The 21756-nt window shown below is 38.8% G+C and overlaps 1 protein-coding gene across 1 annotated transcript; it reads left to right on the forward strand.

Moving 5' to 3' along the window:
* Positions 1-5556: 5556 nt before the first annotated feature.
* On the forward strand, positions 5557-20978 carry LOC124968055 (olfactory receptor 18-like). The gene is given in 4 exon segments (XM_047530436.1): positions 5557-6198; positions 20226-20693; positions 20695-20764; positions 20767-20978. Coding segments are annotated over 4 exon segments (1392 nt in total).
* The last annotated feature ends 778 nt before the right edge of the window (positions 20979-21756 follow it).

The following is a 21756-nucleotide window of genomic DNA, read 5'->3' on the forward strand; positions in this document are numbered from 1 at the left end:
TTTTTCTCCCATTGTGTATGCTCTCTCTTTACTCTTTTAATTATTTACTTTGTTAGGTGGAAGGGTTTTTTTTTTTTTTAATTTGTAGTCATCCCACTTATTAATTCTTGGTCTTGTTTCTTGAACTATAATAGTTTTCTTAAGGAAACTGGTACCTCATCAACATGTTACAGTGTTGGCCCCAGGGTTTCCTCTAGCATTTGTGTTTCTGGTCTAATTCCTAGGTCTTTTCTCCTCTTCAAGTTGATTTTGATGCATGAGAGATAGGGGTCTAGCTTCACTCTCCTATATATGGATATCCAGTTTTGCCAGCACCATGAGTTAAAAGGTTACCTTTTCTCCAATGTACGTTTTTTGACAACTTTTTTGAGCATCAGATTACTGTATCTTTGTCAGTTTCTCTGAGACTTTTATTCTATTCCAATGGTCTTCTTGTCTGTTTTGATGCTATTACCAGGTTGGTTTTGTTACTACAGCTCTGTAGTTTAATTTAAGATCTGATTTTGTGATGCTTCCAACATCACTCTTTTGTTTAGTGTTGCTTTTTCAAAGTACTTTTAACATTTCTCTATAATCATTGACAGGTGTGGTATATACTTCTACCAGGTATCTAGTCTATGATGTAAGTCATAAAGTGCAGTTAAATAAATCCTATTTCTTTAAATTTGACTACTCCTAAGTCAAGAATAGAAGTAATATATTGGATGACTTTTAAAAGGTAAACAATGCATGACTGAGTACTTCCATCCATGAAGATGGGAAGTCATGAAGGATGGAACCCTTGGAGAAAACTGGTCCATAAGAATCTGTCCTGGTTGTAAACTAACAACTTAATTCAGTCTTTAGATTATGCCATTCTCACTTTTTTGTAATGTATACATAGTCTACTATAGTCTGCATCCAAGAAATTTTACCACTCTCTTAGAATATACTAAGGTATACTAGGCTGTTTTTTATTAATTTTTTTCTTCCTGAACATGGGAAAGATACTTCCTACACTTTTTCTTCCCTAGAGACTAAGCTGCATGTAACTGTGTTCATAGTCTTGTTATACCTTGTGTTCTTGGTCTTCTAACATTGTTCAGATGAGTGACTCTAAAGTATGTGGGTTGGCAGGGTGTGATTCCCATCTCCTCTGAGGTAGGAGGATAGAAACTTGGAGGTCAGTCTAAGCAATTTAGTAATACCCTGTTTTACAATAAAATAAAAAGTGCTGGGTGTGTACTTCAGGCTAGAGCAATTGCCGAGCATTTAAGAGGCCCTGGCTAATTCTGGGTACTTAAAAAATGAATACTTGTATAGAGAAGAAATTTAATGATACAAAAAACAATAATGAATGTTGCAAGAAGATTGGGCTTCTCACAAATGTTAGATATTGATGAAAACACAGACCTCAAACCTGAAAAAATTAATCATAAATATTTGAGTTGAAAATATGCAGTGTTGGAATCTGATGCTTATGTCCTTTCCCCTTACTTTTTTTCTATTTCAAAGGTATCTGAGCAATACAGAACAACACATTCTAACATGTGTCTCTAAATTCCAGCTCATGGGACTCTCAAATGATCTAGAGCTACAGCTGTCCTCTTTGGACTGTTCCTGTCTATGTACCTAGTAGCAGTGCTCGGGACCTGCTCATCATCTAAGCCTTCAGCTTTGATTCCCAACTGCACACCCCTGTGTACTTCTTCCTCTTCAACCTGTCCTTAGCTGGTATCTGTGTGATCTTTACAGCAGTCCTCAAAATGATAGTGTACATCCAAACTCACAGCAGAACCACCTCCTACGTGGGCTGCCTGACTCAGATGTCGGTTTTTATCAATTTGGATGCATGGATGATCTGCTTCTGACTGTGATGAACTATGACCACTTCGTGGCCATCTGTCACCCCTTGTATTGCTCAGTCATCAGGAATCCTGGCCTCTGTGGCTTTCTGGTTTTGGTGTCTTTCCTGATTAGTCTCTTTGAATCCCAACTGCACAATTTGCATTACAGATTACCTGCTTCAAAGATATGGAAATTGCAAATTTTTATTGTGATCCCTCTCAGGTCCTCAGTCTTTCCTGTTCTGGCACCTCTACTAACAACATAGTCATGTATTTTTTTGGTGTCATATTTGGCTTTTTTTCCATCTCAGGGATCTTTTTCTCAATACTATAAAATTGTTTCCTCTATTTTGAAAATACCATCCCCAGGTGGGAAATATAAAGCCTTCTCCACCTGTGGGTCTCACCTATAACTTCTTTGCTTATTTTATGGCACAGTTTGGAGTGTACCTGGGCACAGATGTGTCTCATTCTTCTAGAAAGTGTGCAGTGACCTCTGTGATGTATGCAGCTGTCACCCTTATGCTCAAACCCTTTTCAGCCTGAAGAACAGAGATATTAATAGCACCCTGAAAAGACTTTGTAGTACAATATTCTAACATCACGGTCAGTCCATTTGATATGTAGTTTGGAAAAGCAAATATATAACATCTAGACCTATAAATCCTGATTTTTTTGGTCACATTATGTTTTGTAACAAATTTCATTTCTTGTTTCACATGGAATGGTGGTCATCAGGGTTGGGGTATAAGGTTAATGGGGCATTTTGACAATGCATATGAAGTGTCGTATGGAAAGATGAAGAGTTCTGGTGATGGATCATGGTTATATTTTATAACAATATGAGTATAATTGATGTCACCAAAATGTGACTGGTCCAAATTGTAATTTTCTTTGTGTATATTTTGCTACAATAGCAAAAGCAAAAAAAAAAAAATCAGATGGGTCTTGAATAAAAAGAAAGAAAGAAAGAAAAAGGAAGGAAGGAAGGAAGAAGAAGAAAGAAAGAAAGAAAGAAAGAAAGAAAGAAAGAAAGAAAGAAAGAAAGAAAACCAGTGACTATTATGCACCAACGTCCTCCCAAGTACAGAAAGACTCCAAAACATTTTGTCAATATTCATTTTTATTATTCTTTCTCCATTAATGTTAGGAAGTCCTGAAAAATTAGAGTAGCTTGTTTCAATTTGCATAGATTTAAGCTCTGTTCATTAAGCATTCAATGTTATGTATTAATAAAAATTGACTTGTGCCTCCAAATTTGTCTGATGGTTCTAATACAGTGGACTTCATACCTGTTTCTCCTTCTCCCATGAGGAAACTCCGGTCTCAATTTGTACTCATGTCAATTCTGTGGACATTTTCTAAGCTGACATTGGAACCTGGCAGGGAAGGGACATCAGAACTTCACTCCCTTGTCATGACCCAGGAGAAATGCAATGGAACTGAGTCAGTGCTGCAGGAGTTGATGGAGGTGTCAGAAGCAACACTTCTTCACTATGGCATTGCCCACAATCACTGTGTCTTCAAAACACTTGGTGACTTGAATTTGTACTTCTATCCTTTTTCCATAGAACTAAAGCAGGTTGAACTGGCACATTTTATATCTATGTCATGGACACCTGGGGCTATAATTCCACTTTACAGCCCCAACAAATTCATTCAAAGATCATGGCAGAGATGTCCATGGATATATAAAAAAGTGGCACAAAGATCACACATTATGAATGGGTCTAAGACATATTGTACAACTCACATAACTCCAGACTCCAGTGCTTTTGGGAATTCTTTATTTGAAAAAATACCAAAAGAGTCCAATATTTATTAAGTTCCAAATTTATATTGGGTACCACTCCTGGAATGGAGATAGGTATTGTTCTCCATGTTTCCATTAAACACATGAGCACAGAGCAGTTGCGGGATTTAACTTCCAGTAGGTCAATGATATGAGAGTAAAATGTTCATATCCCAAAGGGCTGTCTTTAGGAGTCAAATAGAAATATTTTAAAGATGAAATTTCTTGCTGATTGATTGTGGAAGGATTATTACTGAATAGACTGCAGGAATATGTGAATCGTATAATTTCATAATTAGAGGCTACAGTTGATAAAACTGTTTTTTTTTAAATTTGAACAATAATGTACAATTTTAGTAGTAAAATTAAATATACATCAATTTTGGGGAGTCAAATAAATATCCTCCACCTACCTATAAGTGCAAATTTCACTTGTGAGATGTGGAAGGAGACACCTGAATTTTAAAGGATTGTTGTAACAATAAACTGAAATTTTAAATGATGTCCCTCCATTGAATTAGAAGCTGTGCATCAGTTCAAGCATTTAGTGTAGAGATATGTACTTTAAAGACACAGTTAAATCTGCATGTTGATGTAAACCAGTACGTCTCAGAGTAAGAGTTGTTTGTTGTGGGATTAGAGGAATGATGGACTTTTAATGGACTTTAAGTTTCAGTTTGGGAAAACATTCTGGAGAAGGATGGTGGTGGTGATGGTTGCAGGACCATGTGAATGTAATTCCTGCCTCTGAGCTGAGCACTTGATAATAGTCAAAAATGAAATTTTTTTCAATTTTCTAAGAAAAATTTGTAAAAATAAAATTAATATTAAAAGAAATGAAAATCAGGAATTATGCACATTTCCTCTTCAGTAGAGGACAAGTGAAAGACATCTTTGTATATTCATTTTCTCCTTCCCTCCCTCCATTCATATTGTGAAGTCTTTAGAGTTTGTGATAACATGGACAAATTTGGCTAATTATGAGCTCTGTGCACAGTGATGTGAAGGTGATTAATGTCATCAAAGCATGAACTAAATATGGTTAAGTTGGTTTTGTTCTTTATGTTTTACCAAAATAAAAATGGACATAAAAAGAAGATAAAACATATATATATAGATGTGTGAAATTGTGTAATACATACAAGCATTCTCCTAAGTAGAAGGAGGGCCCAAAACTTTGGTGGACATTCATTTTCATGTCTTCCTTCTCTGTTAAGATGGCGCTTGGCAGGCTGCCAGTGCGGCTGGATTTTGCGCAGACAATTGACATCATTTTGAGGAAGTTCCAGGGATTGGTTGAGGTCTCTCGTGGACAGTGCATGATCACTGCATGTCTGCATTTACTGCCTGTATCTGTTCATGCTCTCCCCTCGTGCTAAAATGCTGATTGGTTGCAGTAATGTATATATTGGAGTGTAAGTTCCTCAGGGGAGAAAAAAGAAAGAACAAAGAGGAAGGGGGTGCGCGCGAATAAAGAGCTGAAAAGAACCAGGTGTCGTGTCTCTCTGCGGGCGGGGAGCGCGATTAGGGGAGTGCGAAAAGTGGCGCCGAAACCCGGGAACCCGAGGAAAAATAAAGAGTAAGTTTTTTTTTTCTTTTTTTATTCAAGACATAAATAGTCCGAGAGTAAGTTTTTCATTCAAGACATAAATAGTCCGAGAGTAAGTTTTTCATTCAAGACATAAATAGTCCGAGAGTAAGTTTTTCATTCAAGACATAAATAGTCCGAGAGTAAGTTTTTCAATTCAAGACATAAATAGTCCGAGGATAAGATAGTGAGACAGTCTCGACGTTCGCAGCATTGCGACTAGCTGAAGTAATTAAAAGGTAAATCTATGCAGTGGTACCAAAAGGTGTGTCTAGTGTGTGTTATTGTTGTCCTGTTTGTGTGGGTTGTTCGTGTGCTTGGATTGTTTCTCAGTGTAGTAGAATTTAGCCATGGGAACAGAACTGTCCAAGATTAGAATGCAACAGCCTCTCAGAGAGCTGCTAAAAAATCACGGAACTCCGCTAAAAGCGAAAACAGCTCGAACGTTTCTTGATACAATAGAAAAGGTTTCTCCGTGGTTTTTGGATGAAGGATTGTTAAATATCCCTCAATGGGAGCATTTGGGAGAAGATCTGTGCATGGCAGAGAAACAAAGGTCACTCCCTGTGGGAACTTTAGCCATTTGGTCTTTGATTAAATCTTGTTTGCAGCATAAAGAAAAACGAAACTTAAGAGGGCCTTTAGAAGAGGGAAGTCAGGTCATAGAGGAGATTAAAGAGGAACGGTCTTGTTCTCATCACTCAGAAGGGAAGTGTGACTCAGATGGGGAGGATTCAGAAGAGGAACTTTCAGGGGAGGAACTAGAAAAGACATTTGGGGAGCTAACAATGCGATCTGAGCGCTCTGAGTGCCCTCTAGTGCCTGTAACGCCTAGCGCACCGCAAATGGAGTCAATAAAAAAGGAACCTTATAATAGACATCAAGGATGGGCTTCTTTAACATCTACCATTTATCCAGTGTTTGAGGATGCACAGCAACAACGCTATCACCAACCTTTAGATTTCAAGATGGTAAAACAATTAAAAGAGGCTGTAAGTACTTACGGGCCTCAATCAGCCTTTACGGTGTCTCTGGTGGAAACAATGATGTCTCTAAATTTGTTGCCTCTGGATTGGACTAATTTAGCTAGAGCCACATTATCAGGAGGACAGTACCTCATGTGGAAAACAGCTTGGCAGGAACTTTTAACGGATACTGCAAGGCGTAACACAGCTGCAGGAAACCCACAAGTAGACAGGGATATGCTAATGGGAACAGGACCCTATGAGGGAGTTCAGGCACAGCTTAATTTCCATCCAGCAGTATATGCTCAGATTGCTGTGGCTGCTATCAAGGCCTGGAAAACTTTACAAGGAACAGGGGATTTACAAGGACAGTTGTCAAAAGTGACTCAAGGAAGTAATGAAACCTATGCAGACTTTGTAGATAGGTTGATACAAACAGCTTCAAGAATTTTCGGAGATGCAGAACAGGCCATGCCGTTGATTAAACAACTAGCGTATGAACAGGCCAATAAATGGTGCAAGGATGCCATTAGACCATGGAAAAATAAAGACTTGACCACTTATTTAAGGGTCTGTAAAGACATTAATGAGTCTACTGGAAGTAGTGCAGCATTCGTTGCAGCCCTTGATAGACAAACTGGTGCACTCGCTGCAGCTTTGGGCCAGCGAGGAGGGAGTGGGAAAAAGGGGCCTCCTGGTGCTTGCTTTACCTGTGGACAAATGGGACATTTTAGAGTGAGTTGCCCTTCCGGAGGTATTAGAGGGCCAGGATTGTGTCCTCGTTGCCGGAAAGGAAATCACTGGGTCAGTGAATGTCGTTCAGTAAGGGATAAAGAAGGAAATCTTCTACTGGCTAATCCTAGGCTCCAAAAAAATGGGGTGAGGGGCCCACCCCGTGGCCCACAACAAATATGCGGGGTGATTCAGCAAGTACCACGGCAGTGGTATCCACCCACAGAAAAGGGGGTGAAACCCAAGGAAGAAGGGCAACCTCAGGGAGCGCAGGACTGGACATCTGTGCCACCTCCAGACTCGTATTAACACCTGATATGGGTGTTCAAATGATAGACACAGACTGGGATGGCACTATTCCTGCAGGTTCAGTAGGGTTGCTTCTAGGCAGGAGTTCTTCTGCTTTAAGGGGACTTATGGTCCATCCAGGAGTAATCGATCCAGACTTTGAAGGACAGGTTAAGGCTATGGTTTCTTCACCAAAAGGGATTACAGTCATTTCTCCAGGGGATGAAATAGCACAAATGTTAATTTTGCCTAGTCAACATTCCTTGTGGCCTAGTAAGGAGACAACAAAAGGGACTAAGGGATTCAGGTCTACAGATGGACCCTGGGTTAATTTTACTATGGACCTCCAAGATAGACCCATTATGCAATTAATAGTAGGACACAAACCTTTTATAGGATTACTAGACACAGGAGCTGATAAAAGTATAATAAGAGAGGCTGTTTGGCCCAAAGGTTGGCCTGTAGTTACAGCTAATCAAAATTTGCAAGGGTTGGGTGTAGCTCAATCCCCCAACCAGAGTGCTGCCTCACTGTCTTGGAGGGATAATGAGGGTCATTCAGGGGTTTTCCAACCATATATTTGTAAAATACCTATTTCTTTATGGGGAAGAGACATTTTAATCCAGATGAATGCTAAATTAACAACAAAGGTTAATTCTAAAACCGTAACACATATGATGAAAAGGATGAATTATATAGAAAGTCTAGGGTTAGGAAGGGAACAACAAGGCTATTCACAGCCCATCCCCCTTCCTCCTCCAAAAAATGATTTCAAAGGGCTGGGTTTTATGTAGGGGCCACTGTTGTTACACCAATTCCAATAGTTTGGAAAGATGATAAGCCGCAATGGATTCCACAGTGGCCCTTAACTACAGAAAAGTTACAAGCGGCTCATAAATTAGTACAAGAGCAAGTACAGGCAGGACATTTACAGCTTTCTACTTCTCCTTGGAATACACCCATCTTTGTCATTAAAAAAAGGTCTGGAAAATGGAGACTATTACATGATTTAAGAGCTATCAATGCACAGATGTTTCCTATGGGCCCTATACAACGGGGATTGCCATTAGTTACGGCTTTGCCAAAAAACTGGCCCACTATTATTTTAGATTTAAAGGATTGTTTTTTCTCCATTCCATTACATGAAAAGGACTGTTGGTGGTTTGCTTTTACTTTACCTTCTCTCAATCACGCACAGCCTGATCAAAGATTTGAATGGACGGTACTGCCTCAAGGCATGGCTAATAGTCCCACGTTATGCCAAATATATGTAGATAAAGTCTTAAAACCTACAAGAGACAATTTTCAAGATTTATTGATCTATCATTATATGGATGATATCCTTATCTGTCATGACAATAGGCAATTACTGGAAAAGGCTTTGCAATTTTTAATATCTACTCTGCAACAATATGGTTTAACCATCTCCCCAGACAAACTACAAATGGGAGAAGCTCAAGAATATCTGGGCACTAAACTTACAGCCACTATGGTAAGGCCTTTAAAATTAACTATTAGAACTAGTGAACTTAGAACTTTGAATGACTTTCAAAAACTTCTTGGAGATATAAATTGGATTAGGCCATATTTGAAGATTACCACAGGAGAATTAAAACCTTTATTTGATATTCTTAAGGGACACCCTGATCTTTGTTCCCCAAGAGTCCTTACTCCGGAAGGACAAAAAGCTCTTACATTGGTGGAACAAAGATTACAGTCAGATCATACAGAGAGATGTGACCCAGCTCAACCTCTTATGTTAATTATTATTCCAGAACAACATAGTCCATATGGAATTCTATGGCAAGGAGGACCTCTACAGAGTATTAATCTCCCAGCATTGCCTACAAAACAATTACAAACATTTCCAAAGGTGATAGCTCAGTTGATATACAAGGGGTTAGAGGCCTGTGTTACCATATTTGGAGGCCACCCTAAGGTCATTATTATCCCCTATACTAAACTACAAGTGCAGTGGTTGATTCAACATGATGATGACTGGGCTATTTTATATTGCTCAACTACAGCGACATTTGATAACCATTACCCTAAACATCCATGGATACAATTTTGTAGAAATACTCCAATTATATTTCCAAAAGTTACTGAAACACAGCCTTTGCAGCATTGCCAAACTATATTCACTGATGGATCAAAGAATGGAGTGGGAGCAGTAATAATTGGTGATAAAACCGAAACCATCATTCTCCCTTCTTCATCTGCACAAGTGGTGGAACTTGCTGCAGTAGTCTTAGCTTTCAATATCATGATGAATCAACCTTTTAATCTGTTATCTGACAGTCATTATGTGGTACAATCAGTGCCTTGTTTAGAAACTGTGCCTTATATTCCTGATGGATCCGTAGTTGCTCCTTATTTTCGAACTTTGCGTGCCTTAATCTTAGACCGCAAATATCCTTTTTATGTAGGACATATTAGAGCTCATTCAAACCTGCCAGGGCCACTTGCCAAAGCTAATGCAAAAGCTGATAAAACTACAAAAAACGTCTTTGCTTTTACAGCAGTCAAACAAGCCCAGATGTTTCATTCACAGTTTCATGTTAATTCTACTACCCTTAGAAGAAAATTTAATATTTCAAAAGATGTTGCTAGACAAATTGTTAAAACATGTCAACATTGTGCTCCTCTATTACCAGTACAGTCTGTTGGAGTAAATCCCAAGGGACTGTTACCTAATCATATTTGGCAAATGGATGTTACTCATTTTTCAGAATTTGGAAACCTTAAGTATATTCATGTTTCAGTAGATACCGCTTCAGGAGTAATTATGGCCTCTGCTCACACTGGAGAAAAGGTTAAAGATGTTGTACAACATTGCTTACAAGCATTTGCAGCCTGGGGCGTTCCAAAAATCATTAAAACTGATAATGGGACGGCTTACACATCTAAAAGTTTTCTTCAATTTAAACAAAATTTTGGTATACAACTCATCACAGGAATTCCTTATAATCCTCAAGGACAAGGGATAGTGGAGCGCACTCATTTAACGTTAAAAAATTGTTTAATAAAACAAAAAGGGGGAATGGGTGCTGACTTTAGAGCACCTAAAGACAAACTAAATTTAGTACTCTTTATTTTAAATTTTTTAAATGTGGATAAGAATGGAAGCACGGCTGCAGAAAGGCATGTTAATCCTGCAAGCACTCAAGTGTGAGTAAAATGGAAAGATATTCTTACAGGAATATGGAAAGGCCCAGATCCAGTTCTTCGGTGGGTCCAAGGGTCTGTTTGTGTTTTCCCACAGGATCAGCAAACACCGATCTGGATACCTGAAAGGTTGACGAGACTGGTGCATCAAAACAACGATGAAGTACATCATGCTGATAAGCGCCCTATTGATGATGACATGGACACCGGTGCAGACTCAAGACCTATGGGCAATAGTTAAAGCTTGGCCATATCATTTGCCGCTAACTAACACCTCCTCTACCCTCCCACCTTTGTTTTCTACAGAACCTAGGACTGGATTGCCAACTGTCATCATGGATTCCAAGGAAGAACCTTATAATTTTTCTACCCTTTTTCTGCCAGGTACCCTTTGCTTTGATATCTCCACCAATAACAAATTTGTTAATGATGCTTCTCTTGGGCCTTGCATTCAATTGCAGCATGAAGTGCAAGGGTTGTTTTCAAGACAGCCTACTAAAGGGAATGGTTTCCAAGAAAGTATGACTATAACCCAGGGTAAAGTTACAGAAACAGGTAAGATTACTACTTCAGGGCAAGTTGCCTTTCTTGAAGGATTAATTCCAAAGCGACTGAAACTGCCATCTACTGGATTTCATACACCTCGCATTTTCCCTCCCTGTGATCCCAAATTCTCTAGTCCTCCCGTTTGGACAGGTTGTCAACATGCTCAAAGAGCAGCTCCTATTCAACATGGATTTTATTTCACCCCAAACTTTACATACCAACGATCTGTGTACAATTTTATCAATAACCTCGTCTACTTTGGCTTTCACCTTAGTTCCCTACGGATAAATCCTTTTGATAATTGGTTCCTATTTGCCTCCCAAGCAGGATATACTAATCTTCAACCTTTGTTTGCTTTGCAAGGGGGTTCATTTAAGGCCTGTTATTGGAATCACACTTCAGATGATACTGGCACAGGCCCTTCCCAGGCCAGCAATATAGCTTGTAACAATACTGTGACTTTGTATTCCACTCCTGTGTGTGTTTACTCTCCTTTTATGTTCCTATTAACTAATGTTCTTAATGGCACGACCCTCAACTGCTCTGAAACTAACTGCTATCTTTCTCAGTGTTGGAACGCAACCAAATATTACCGAGCTGTCATTATGCGTATTCCTACCTTCTTGCCTATGCCAGTCTCTGTTACAGATGATGAATTGCCAGTATTGCTTTCCAGAAATAAGAGGGACTTTGGAATCACCGCAGCAGTCATTACCGCCGTAGTTGCATCAGCGGCAGCAGCCACTGCAGCAGCTGTAGCCTTAACTGCGTCAGTACAGTCTGCAGCTACACTCAATAATGTGGTTCAACAGACTGCTACTGCTTTATCCACTCAGCAAGCAGTGGATCAACACCTAAAAGCAGGGATTCTTCTTGTAAACCAGCGAGTGGACTTACTTCAAGAACAAATGGACATTTTACAGGAACTGTTAAACGTGGGATGTATTTATCATCTGACGGGACTGTGCGTTACACCTGTAGCTTACCATAACTTCAGCTATGCAGCAAACTTGTCTAGAATCTTATCTGTTCAGCTTCGTACCAACTGGTCTTATGAATTTGATAATCTTACTGCTATTCTTAGATCTCAAATTGTTAGCCTTAACGCTACTAGAGTCGATATAGCGCCAATGTCTGAAGTGCTAAGTTGGATATCCTCTTCTTTCAGCTTTGTAAAGCAATGGGCAGGAATGGGAGCTTTATTTATCCTCATGGTTATTACTGTTATCTTCCTCACGCGCTTTATCATGCGCATGCGCCAAGATTATGCTAGAGATCGCATCATCTTCCATCAGGCCATGGCCGCCCTAGAGGCCGGCAGTTCCCCACAAGTATGGCTCACGATGCTGGACCGGTAGTCATACGGGTAAGGAAGGAGGTGACCCCGTACCGACCTAAGACAGGAGCTGTAGCATGCTCTACAGTTATCCAATGACGGGTAAGGACGGTGGTTGACCACTCCGCCTAAGACAGGCACGGTCCCGAGCCTTAATTTTATAATAAAAAGGGGGGAACTGTCGGGGTGTCCGGGACTCCTGGCCCTAGGTGTGGTAAGGCTAAGATGGTGCTTGGCAGGTTGCCAGTGCGGCTGGATTTTGCGCAGACAATTGACATCATTTTGAGGAAGTTCCAGGGATTGGTTGAGGTCTCTCGTGGACAGTGCATGATCACTGCATGTCTGCATTTACTGCCTGTATCTGTTCATGCTCTCCCCTCGTGCTAAAATGCTGATTGGTTGCAGTAATGTATATATTGGAGTGTAAGTTCCTCAGGGGAGAAAAAAGAAAGAACAAAGAGGAAGGGGGTGCGCGCGAATAAAGAGCTGAAAAGAACCAGGTGTCTTGTCTCTTTGCGGGCGGGGAGCGCGATTAGGGGAGTGCGAAACTCTGTAATTACTAGGAAGTCCTCAGAGATTGGGATGACATGGACCAATTTGGCTAATTATGAGCTCTGTACATTTAGCTCCCAAAGTCAAATAGTAGTCAATCAGTAGCCTGTGCTGCAGCCCTTGGTCTTGATGGTTTTGTTCCAGTGAGCTCTGTGGTTGCTTCTCCCCTGTCTGCATCAGGAAGCTCCTGCACAACACTGTACTCATATGACTCCCAAGAACAGAGCCCTGGCTGTCACTGGGCAACTGGCACAGGAGGCTCTTTGAATCAGCACTCTGTGGTCACAACCCAGCAGAGAAGCAGCATGACCCAGTAAGTGGAGAGAGAGCCTGTAGATGGGACACCCCTTGGAAGGATTAATTCCTCATCATGATAACAAAGATGACAGCTTGGTAGCCAGAAGGGAGGATAATAATATGCAAAGTTCCAGCTTTGGATCTGTGAAGGGTTATGTTCATGTTTCTGGTGTGGGGATCAGAAATCTTAATCAAAATTTGCTTTCCACCTACACTGGTTTTACTTCCCCTAGAAATCTCACCCACTCTTCTAGAAAAGCAGCTCATCTATACTTTTACCAGAACACTCCAAAATGACTCTGAAGGTGACAAATGAAAGAGGATGGCCCTAACCAAGGTGGGCACTGAGATGATGCTCCTGTAGCAGGTTTCATTACCATGTGTCATCTTACCTTAGCTATACGTGTCCACTTCACAGTTATGCTTACAGAAAATAAAAGATTAAATTTATGTAACATGTATTAGTTTGCTGGGTAGGAAAGATTGCATCTGTGTTTGGATTGAGCTACTCAATTGCAGACACAGTGCTTCATACAAGGAGAATCCAGACAGGATGTCCACTCGGCAACCTCACCTGTCACTCATTTTACATTCTGTCACTCCAAAGGGAGACCTCTTGCTCACTGTTCTCTTCCTTCACAGGGAACAGCAATAGGCGGCATCCATTATTGGAAGGATAGCTAGGGATCACATGAAATGATTACAGAAGGTGCAGGAACACAGTAATACAGCACAGATTGCTTTTTTGCCCCCCTTGCACATTTGCCAAGCAGCTGGCCACATTCTCTTTCATGCTTGTTTGATTTTTTTTAATCATTCCTCATAGTTCCTGTGACAGGCACAAATGTCCTGAGACTCAGCATCGCCATCTGATAGAATTTCTAGTTGATACAACTGTGTTGAGTATTTATTGAACAGAAAATAGTTGTTCATTATGGAATTAATTTGGGAAGTATGTATAAGAAAGGGAAAAATGAAATTTAGATGTTATTATTTATAATGAAAAGTTGTAGTTCATAGCATTCAATTAAAATATCCTGTCTCCTGAAGTTACCATTTTCCTGTTTCATGATGGGGCATTTTATTTTTTCTCTGTACATGTATATGTTGTGTATTTGGAGAAACAAAAGCCTCAATTCTGATTACCCAGGGCTTATGCTTTGCCTGGCAGAGAGGAAACATCAAAAATGCTGTTTACCATTGAATTGCCCAATCATTCATTCACAAAATGCCCATAGTTAGATTGTTTTAACCATACAGAGCTCTCCTCTCTGTACTTTTATACTTTTCAGGAAGGTCTTGTGAAATCAGAGACTAGTTTAAATAGCATCTTGCTTGTGTCTATATCATGGACACGTGGATGCTTTGTTTTCATGGAATATCATTGACCTCATTCAAATGTTAAAAGATGATGGCAGATATTTTCATGGGTAGGAAACTGGGAAAAGAGAGTGAAACAGAAGGGGCAGGATTGTTTTGCTGTTTGGGATGAGACACATTTCAGTTTCCAGTATTCCAAGTTTCCAGTGGCATTTCACAAATACAATCAACAATGATGTCAACACTTCCAAAACGGTTAAATTCTTTCATTTATTAACAGAAACCCAAGGACTAACTGTTTATTAAATTCCAGTCAACCTTTTGGTAGAGATGGATGTTATTCTACCTATTTCCATTTAAGCAGCATGAAAAGTGAGAGGTGCAGAGACACACACACCTTCTGCATACAGCAGCAGGATAATGTAAGAGACTCAAGTGTTGATTTCCTGACTTCCATCCCAGGGCAATTCTACTGGAGAAAAAGGGAAATGTTTTTCCTATAAAAATAAAATTTCTTTTATTTTTTTCTGGTGTTTTTTTTTATTGTAAACAAATGGGATACATGTTGTTTCTCTGTTTGTACATGGTGTAAAGGCATACCATTTGTGTAATCATAAATTTACACAGAATAATGTTGTTTGATTCATTCTGTTATTTTTCCCTTCCCTCTCACCCCTCCCACCCCTCTTTTCCCTCTATACAGTCCTTCCTTCCTCCATTCTTGCCCCCTGCCTAACCCTAACTCTAACCCTAACACTAACCCCTCCCACCCCCCATTATGTGTCATCATCCACTTATTAGCGATATCATTCATCCTTTGGTTTTTTGAGATTGGCTTCTCTCACTTAGCATGATATTCTCCAATTTCATCCATTTGCCTGTAAATGCCATTATTTTATCATTCTTTATGGCTGAGTAATATTCCATTGTATACATATACCACAGTTTCTTTATCCATTCATCAATTGAAGGACATCTAGGTTGGTTCCACAATCTGGCTATTGTGAACTGAGAAGCTATGAACATTGATGTGGCTGTATCTCTGTAATATGCTGATTTTAAGTCCTTTGGGTATAGGCCAAGGAGTGGGATAGCTGGGTCAAATGGTGGTTCCATTCCAAGTTTTCTAAGGAGTCTCCACACTGCTTTCCACAGTGGTTGCACTAGTTTGCAGCCCCACCAGCAATGTATGAGTGTACCTTTCTCCTCACATCCTCGCCAACACCTGTTGTTGCTTGTATTCTTGATAATCGCCATTGTAATTGGGGTGAGATGGAATCTTAGGGTGGTTTTGATTTGCATTTCTTTTATTACTAGAGATGTTGAACATTTTTCCATATGTTTGTTGATTGCTTGTAGATCTTCTTCTGTGAAGTGTCTATTCATTTCCTTAGCCCATTTGTCAATTGGATTATTTGCATTCTTGGTGTAGAGTTATTTGAGTTCTTTATAGATTCTGGAGATTAGTGTTCTATCTGAAGTATGATTGGCAAAGATTTTCTCCCACTCTGTAGGCTCTTTCTTGCATTGCTGATAGTTTCCTTTGCTGAGAGAAAACTTTTTAGTTTGAATCTATCCCAGTTATTGATTCTTGCTTTTATTTCTTGTGCTATGGGAGTCCTGTTGAGGAAGTCTGGTCCTAAGCCGACATGTTGAAGTTACAGTTTTTCTTCTATAAGATGCAAGGTCTCTGGTCTGATTCCGAGGTCCTTAATCCATTTTGAGTTTACTTTCTTGCATGGTGAGAGATATGGGTTTAGTTTCATTCTGTTGCATATGGATTTCCAATTCACGCAGCACCATTTGTTGAAGAGGCTATCTTTTCTCCATTGCATATTTTTGGCCCCTTTGTCTAGTATGAGAAAATTGTATTTATTTGGATTTGTGTCTGTGTCCTCTATTCTGTACCATTGATCCACCTTTCTATTTTGGTACCAATACCATCCCGTTTTTGTTACTATTGCTTTGTAGTAGAATTGAAGATCTGGTATTGCGATACCCCTTATTCACTCTTTCTGCTAAGGATTGCTTTAGCTATTCTGGGTTTTTTATTCTTCCAGATGAATTTCATAATTGCTTGCTCTATTTCTGTAAGGTACATCATTGGGATTTTAATTGGAATTGCATTGAATCTGTATAGCACTTTTGGTAGTATGGCCATTTTGACAATATTAATTCTTCCTATCCAAGAACATGGGAGATCTTTCCATCTTCTGAGGTTTCCTTTAATTTCTTTCTTTAGTGTTTTGTAGTTCTCATTGTAGAGGTCTTTTCACCTCTTTTGTGAGATTGATTCCCATGTTTTTTATTTATTTCGATGCTATTGTGAATGGGGTAGTTTTCCTAAATTCTCTTTCTGAAGATTCATCACTTATGTATAAAAATGCTGTAGATTTATGTGCATTGATCTTATATCCCGCTACTTTACTGAATTCACTTATGAGATCTAAAAGTTTTCTGGTGGAATTTCCTGGTTCCTCTAAGTATATAATCATATCATCAGCAAATAGGGATAGTTTGAGTTCTTCTTTCCCTATTCGTATCCCTTTAATTTCTTTGGTCTGTCTAATTGCTCTGGCTAGAGTTACAAGGATGATATTGAAAAGAAGTGGTGAAAGAGGGCATCCCCACCTTGTTCCAGTTTTTAGGGGGAATGCTTTCAGTTTTTCACCATTTAGAATGATATTAGCCATAGGCTTAGCATAGATGGCCTTTACAATGTTAAGGAATGTTCCCACTATCCCTATTTTTTCTAGTGTTTTGAGCATGAAGATTGGATTAAAAAGAGAGATCCAACAATATGTTGCCTACAAGAGACTCACCTCATAGAAAGAGATACCCATAGACTAAAGGTGCAAGGATGGGGAAAAACATACCATGCACATGGACTCAGTAAAAAAGCTGGAGTATCCATCCTCATTTCAGATAATGTGGACTTCAATCCAAAGTCAGTCAGAAGGGATAAAGAAGGACATTTCATACTGCTTAAGGGAAGCATAAATCAGCAAGATATAACAATCATAAACATCTATGCCCCAAACAGTGGCTCATCCATGTATGTCAAACAAATCCTTCTCAATTTTAGAAACCAAATAGACCATAACACAATAATACTAGGTGATTTTAACATGCCTCTCTCACCACTGGACAGATCTTCCAAACAAAAATTGAACAAAGAAATCATAGATCTCAATAACACAATCAGTAATTTAGACTTAACAGACATTTATAGAATATACATCTAACCAAGAGCAAATACACTTTCTCCTCAGCAGCACATGGATCCTTCTCTAAAATAGACCATATATTATGCGATAAAGCTAATGTCAGCAAATACAAGAAGATAGAGACACTACCTTGTATTCTATCAGATCATAATGGATTGAAGTTAGAAATAAATGAAAGAATAAAACAGAAACTACTCCAACACCTGGAGATTGAACAATAAAATAAAAATAAAATTTCTATAGGGAACATCAAAGAGAGAACATTACTGGACAGACGGCAAGGTCAATTTGATGGTACATCTTAAGATTAAGAAGATGTAAATGTAATAACTGATTTTTATTGGGACACAAATATAGGTGATTCCCAGTAATATTGTACATGCATTATTGTGGAATTCAAACAATAATCCTGTCAACATACTATATAGAAATTTTCACTTGTATAAAATGGAGAGAGGTACAAGAATTTTGAAAGAATTCTCATACTAATAGATGTACAAATGAAATGCAGTTTATCCTTCAATACATCAGATGAAAACATTTGAGTAGATGTGTGTACTTCACAGAATCTTAAAGTCACATGTTAATGTAAACTAGTACATCATGGGGGCAATAGGCATTTTGTCCCAAACTAAATAGATGACCTTTCGGTATGTTTCGGTTCTTCAGAAAACTGGTAAAGTTATACCCACCAAATTCATGAGAGCAACGGTGCCTGGGGTACAGGTGTGCAGAAGAATGGAATCATGCAGAGACACCAAGAAGTCAAATATCATAGGCAGGAATTAAGATTTCTATCAAATATTAGTTCTGATGTGAAGATCATCAGATTTTAATATATGTGGTGAATATTATTGACAGTAGTAATAGTTAATATTCATGGATCATACTCTAGGTGCCAAGAAGTTTTCTAAGTATTCTGATATTTAAAAATGCCAGGAATATCTTCAAGTACAGATGATGCTTAACTTTACTTTGGCTTGATTCAGATTATTGGAATATACACAGGTGAATATATTAATTACTGATAATGAGATTCACTATTTATTTTGTTTGGAAAATTATTTTTGAAAACTTTCTTACACAACCATAGGAGTTGAGTAATTGTTATTCCCATTTTATAGATGAAGAAACAACCTGCTGTGTTGGCTTTCCTTCTTATTCCTTAATCTTTTTCATTTTGCCAGTTAAATCTTAGTGAGATGTGACAATGTAATGAACCCATGTTACTTCACATAGCTGAAGGAAGGGAAATTGCAATCCATGCTTCAGGAGAGATTGATGTGAAAGTCAATTAAGAAGGTCAGGACTCAAATGTGAGCCTTGGGCCTTTCCATCATGCTGAATTCCTAAACTATGAATGTGATAGATAATGATCAGAAAAACAATGAAGCAGTATGAGCAGGCTAGGTGGAGTAAAGAGTCAAGAAAAAGAAAAAGGCGGAGGGCTGCCTTATATACCACTTTTTAAACTGATTTATTGGGTGAAGTTAAACTTTCAAAAATTTTTTTTTAGTTGTAGATGGACACAATATGTTTATTTATTTATTTATTTTTATATGGTGCTGAGGATGGAACCCAGTGCCTCACATGTGTGAGGCAAGAGCTCTACCACTGAGCTTCAGCCCCAGCCCTGAAGTTAAACTTTTTGAAGACCTTTCTTATCAATATATATTTTTTTAATAATTGAAAAGTAACTTGTGTGCTAATGTCACATTTGTTGTCACTGACACCATTGATGATATGCATTCAACCAAATCTGATTTATCAAAATTTTAAGTCTGGCAAATATAAGGATATTTGTTTTATATTACATTATTTTTAAAGGTCAAAGTTAAAACCACAAAGGAGAGAAGAGAGACAATCAAAGAATGATGAAGCTCATAGAAGTTAATGAACCCCCAACAATGTTTTCTGAGTGTAAACCATTAACTTTTGTGTACTTATCAGATAATACAATTCTTGCACAGTGTTTTAAAGCTTGTTAAGTCAAAGGATTTTGTATCAAGGTCTTAGGACAATAAGGCACTCTGCACTGCTTCTTAATGTCCATTTATGACAATAAATTATTTATGATGAAGAAGGTTATTACTTATTCTATTGTTTTTTCTAAAGGAGTTGGCTATATTTTATTGTGATCATACAGTGTTCTCTTTAATTCTTCTCATTTTACAACAAGATCAGTAGAATATCTTGAACGTTGGCATGGAGAGAAATAGGTGAATACAGAAAGCAATAATGGAAGTGTCTAGAATGATTGGGTTTTTCACAACTGAGAAGTATTGTTGATGGTCTGTGGACCTCAAGTGTGACTACTTTACATACAAATACTTGAATTGGAAGCATTTAGAATGTAGATGCCCATTTATGTATTTCATTTCTCCCATTCTCTCTTGTTTTTCAAAAGTTGTCCTGGAAATATCAAACTACAAAACCTAACACGTGTCTCAGCATTCCATCTCATGGGACTCTCAGAGGACCCAGACCTGCAGCACATCCTCTTTGGACTCTTCCTGTCCATGTACCTGGTCACATTTCTTGGCAACCTGCTCATCATCCTGGCTGTCAGCTCTGACTCCCACATCCACACCCCCATGTACTTCTTCCTCTCCAACCTGTCCCTGGCTGACATTGGTTTCATCTCCACCATGGTCCCAAAGATGATTGTGAACCTCCTAAATCACAGCAGAGTCATTTCCTATGGGGGTTGCCTGACACAGATGTCTGTTTTCATCATTTTTGGATGCATGGATGATCTGCTGCTGACCATGATGGCCTATGACCGCTTTGTGGCCATCTGTCACCACTTGCACTACTCAGTCATCATGAACCCTTGCCTGTGTGGCTTCATACTTTTGCTGTCTCTTTTAATTAGCCTTTTGGACTCCCAGCTGCAAAATTTCAGTGTCTTAAACTTTTTCTACTTCAAGGATGTAGAAATTTCCAATTTCTTCTGTGACCCTTCTCAACTCCTTAATCTTACCTGTTCTGAAACTTTCTCCAGTACCATTGTCAAGTGCTTTGTTTTTGCCATATTTGGTTTTATTCCCATTTCCTGGATCTTTTTTCTCTTATTACAAAATTATTTCCTCTATTCTGAGAATCCCATCCTCAAGTGGGAAGTACAAACCTTCTCCACCTGTGAGTCTCACCTGGCAGTTGTCTGTGTATTTTATGGAACTGGCCTTGAAATGTACCTGGGCTCAGCTGTGTCACATTCTCCCAGAACAGGTGCAGTGGTCTCAGTGATGTACACACCCATGCTGAAACCCTTCATCTACAGCTTACAGAATAAGGACTTAAAAAACTCCCTGGGGAGGCTGTGCAGCAGATTGTACTGATCACAGGATCTGTGGCATCCAGCTGTAGGGTGTGTTGAAAAAATGCGGCAAAATTAAACATGTAGTCTGGTCAAACGTGCTTTCTTAGAAACATAGTTTGTGTAGTTTAATGCCTTTAATTTCTCATCTTGTTTCATGGTGAAATGGTGGTGGTATCTGAGCACTGGGGATGGAGAAATGGGGAGCTGTTAAAAAGAATAAAAATAACTCAGCTTGGGAACATAAAAAATTTCTGGAGAAAGATATTGGTGATAATTGCAGAACAATGTGAAAGTAATTAATGTCACTAAGCTGTGAACTTGACAACAGTGAAAATGTAAGTTATTAAAATTTAAATTGTACAATAATAACAATGGAAATATAAAACAAATGATTCTTCAAAGGAATCAACAGAGTGAATAACACAGATGAGTTTCCTCTTCCACAGACGAAAAACTGAGAAACATTTGTGCACATACATTTCCTCCTCTTGTGCCTACTCTTGGTAAGTCCCTATATATTGGGATTTTATAGATCAAATTGGCTCCTTATGAGCTCTGTGTATTGAACCTCCCAGGTCATGATTGTCGATAAATGTCTGTTCCTCCTGTCCTTCAAATGAAGGTCTCAGGTCCAGTAAAATCCAATAGGACAAACATGCATTTTGGGTAGCCAGATGGGAGAATAATATGCCAAATTTCACATATGAGGATTGTGGGTTTATATATGTGGGTAAATACACGTATGTGGTGGTAGACATCTTTGTCAAGGTTTGGGGTCCTCACCCACTGGGTCTACT

The sequence above is a fragment of the Sciurus carolinensis genome, chromosome 17 (genome assembly GCF_902686445.1).
Source record: "Sciurus carolinensis chromosome 17, mSciCar1.2, whole genome shotgun sequence".
NCBI lineage: Eukaryota > Metazoa > Chordata > Mammalia > Rodentia > Sciuridae > Sciurus > Sciurus carolinensis.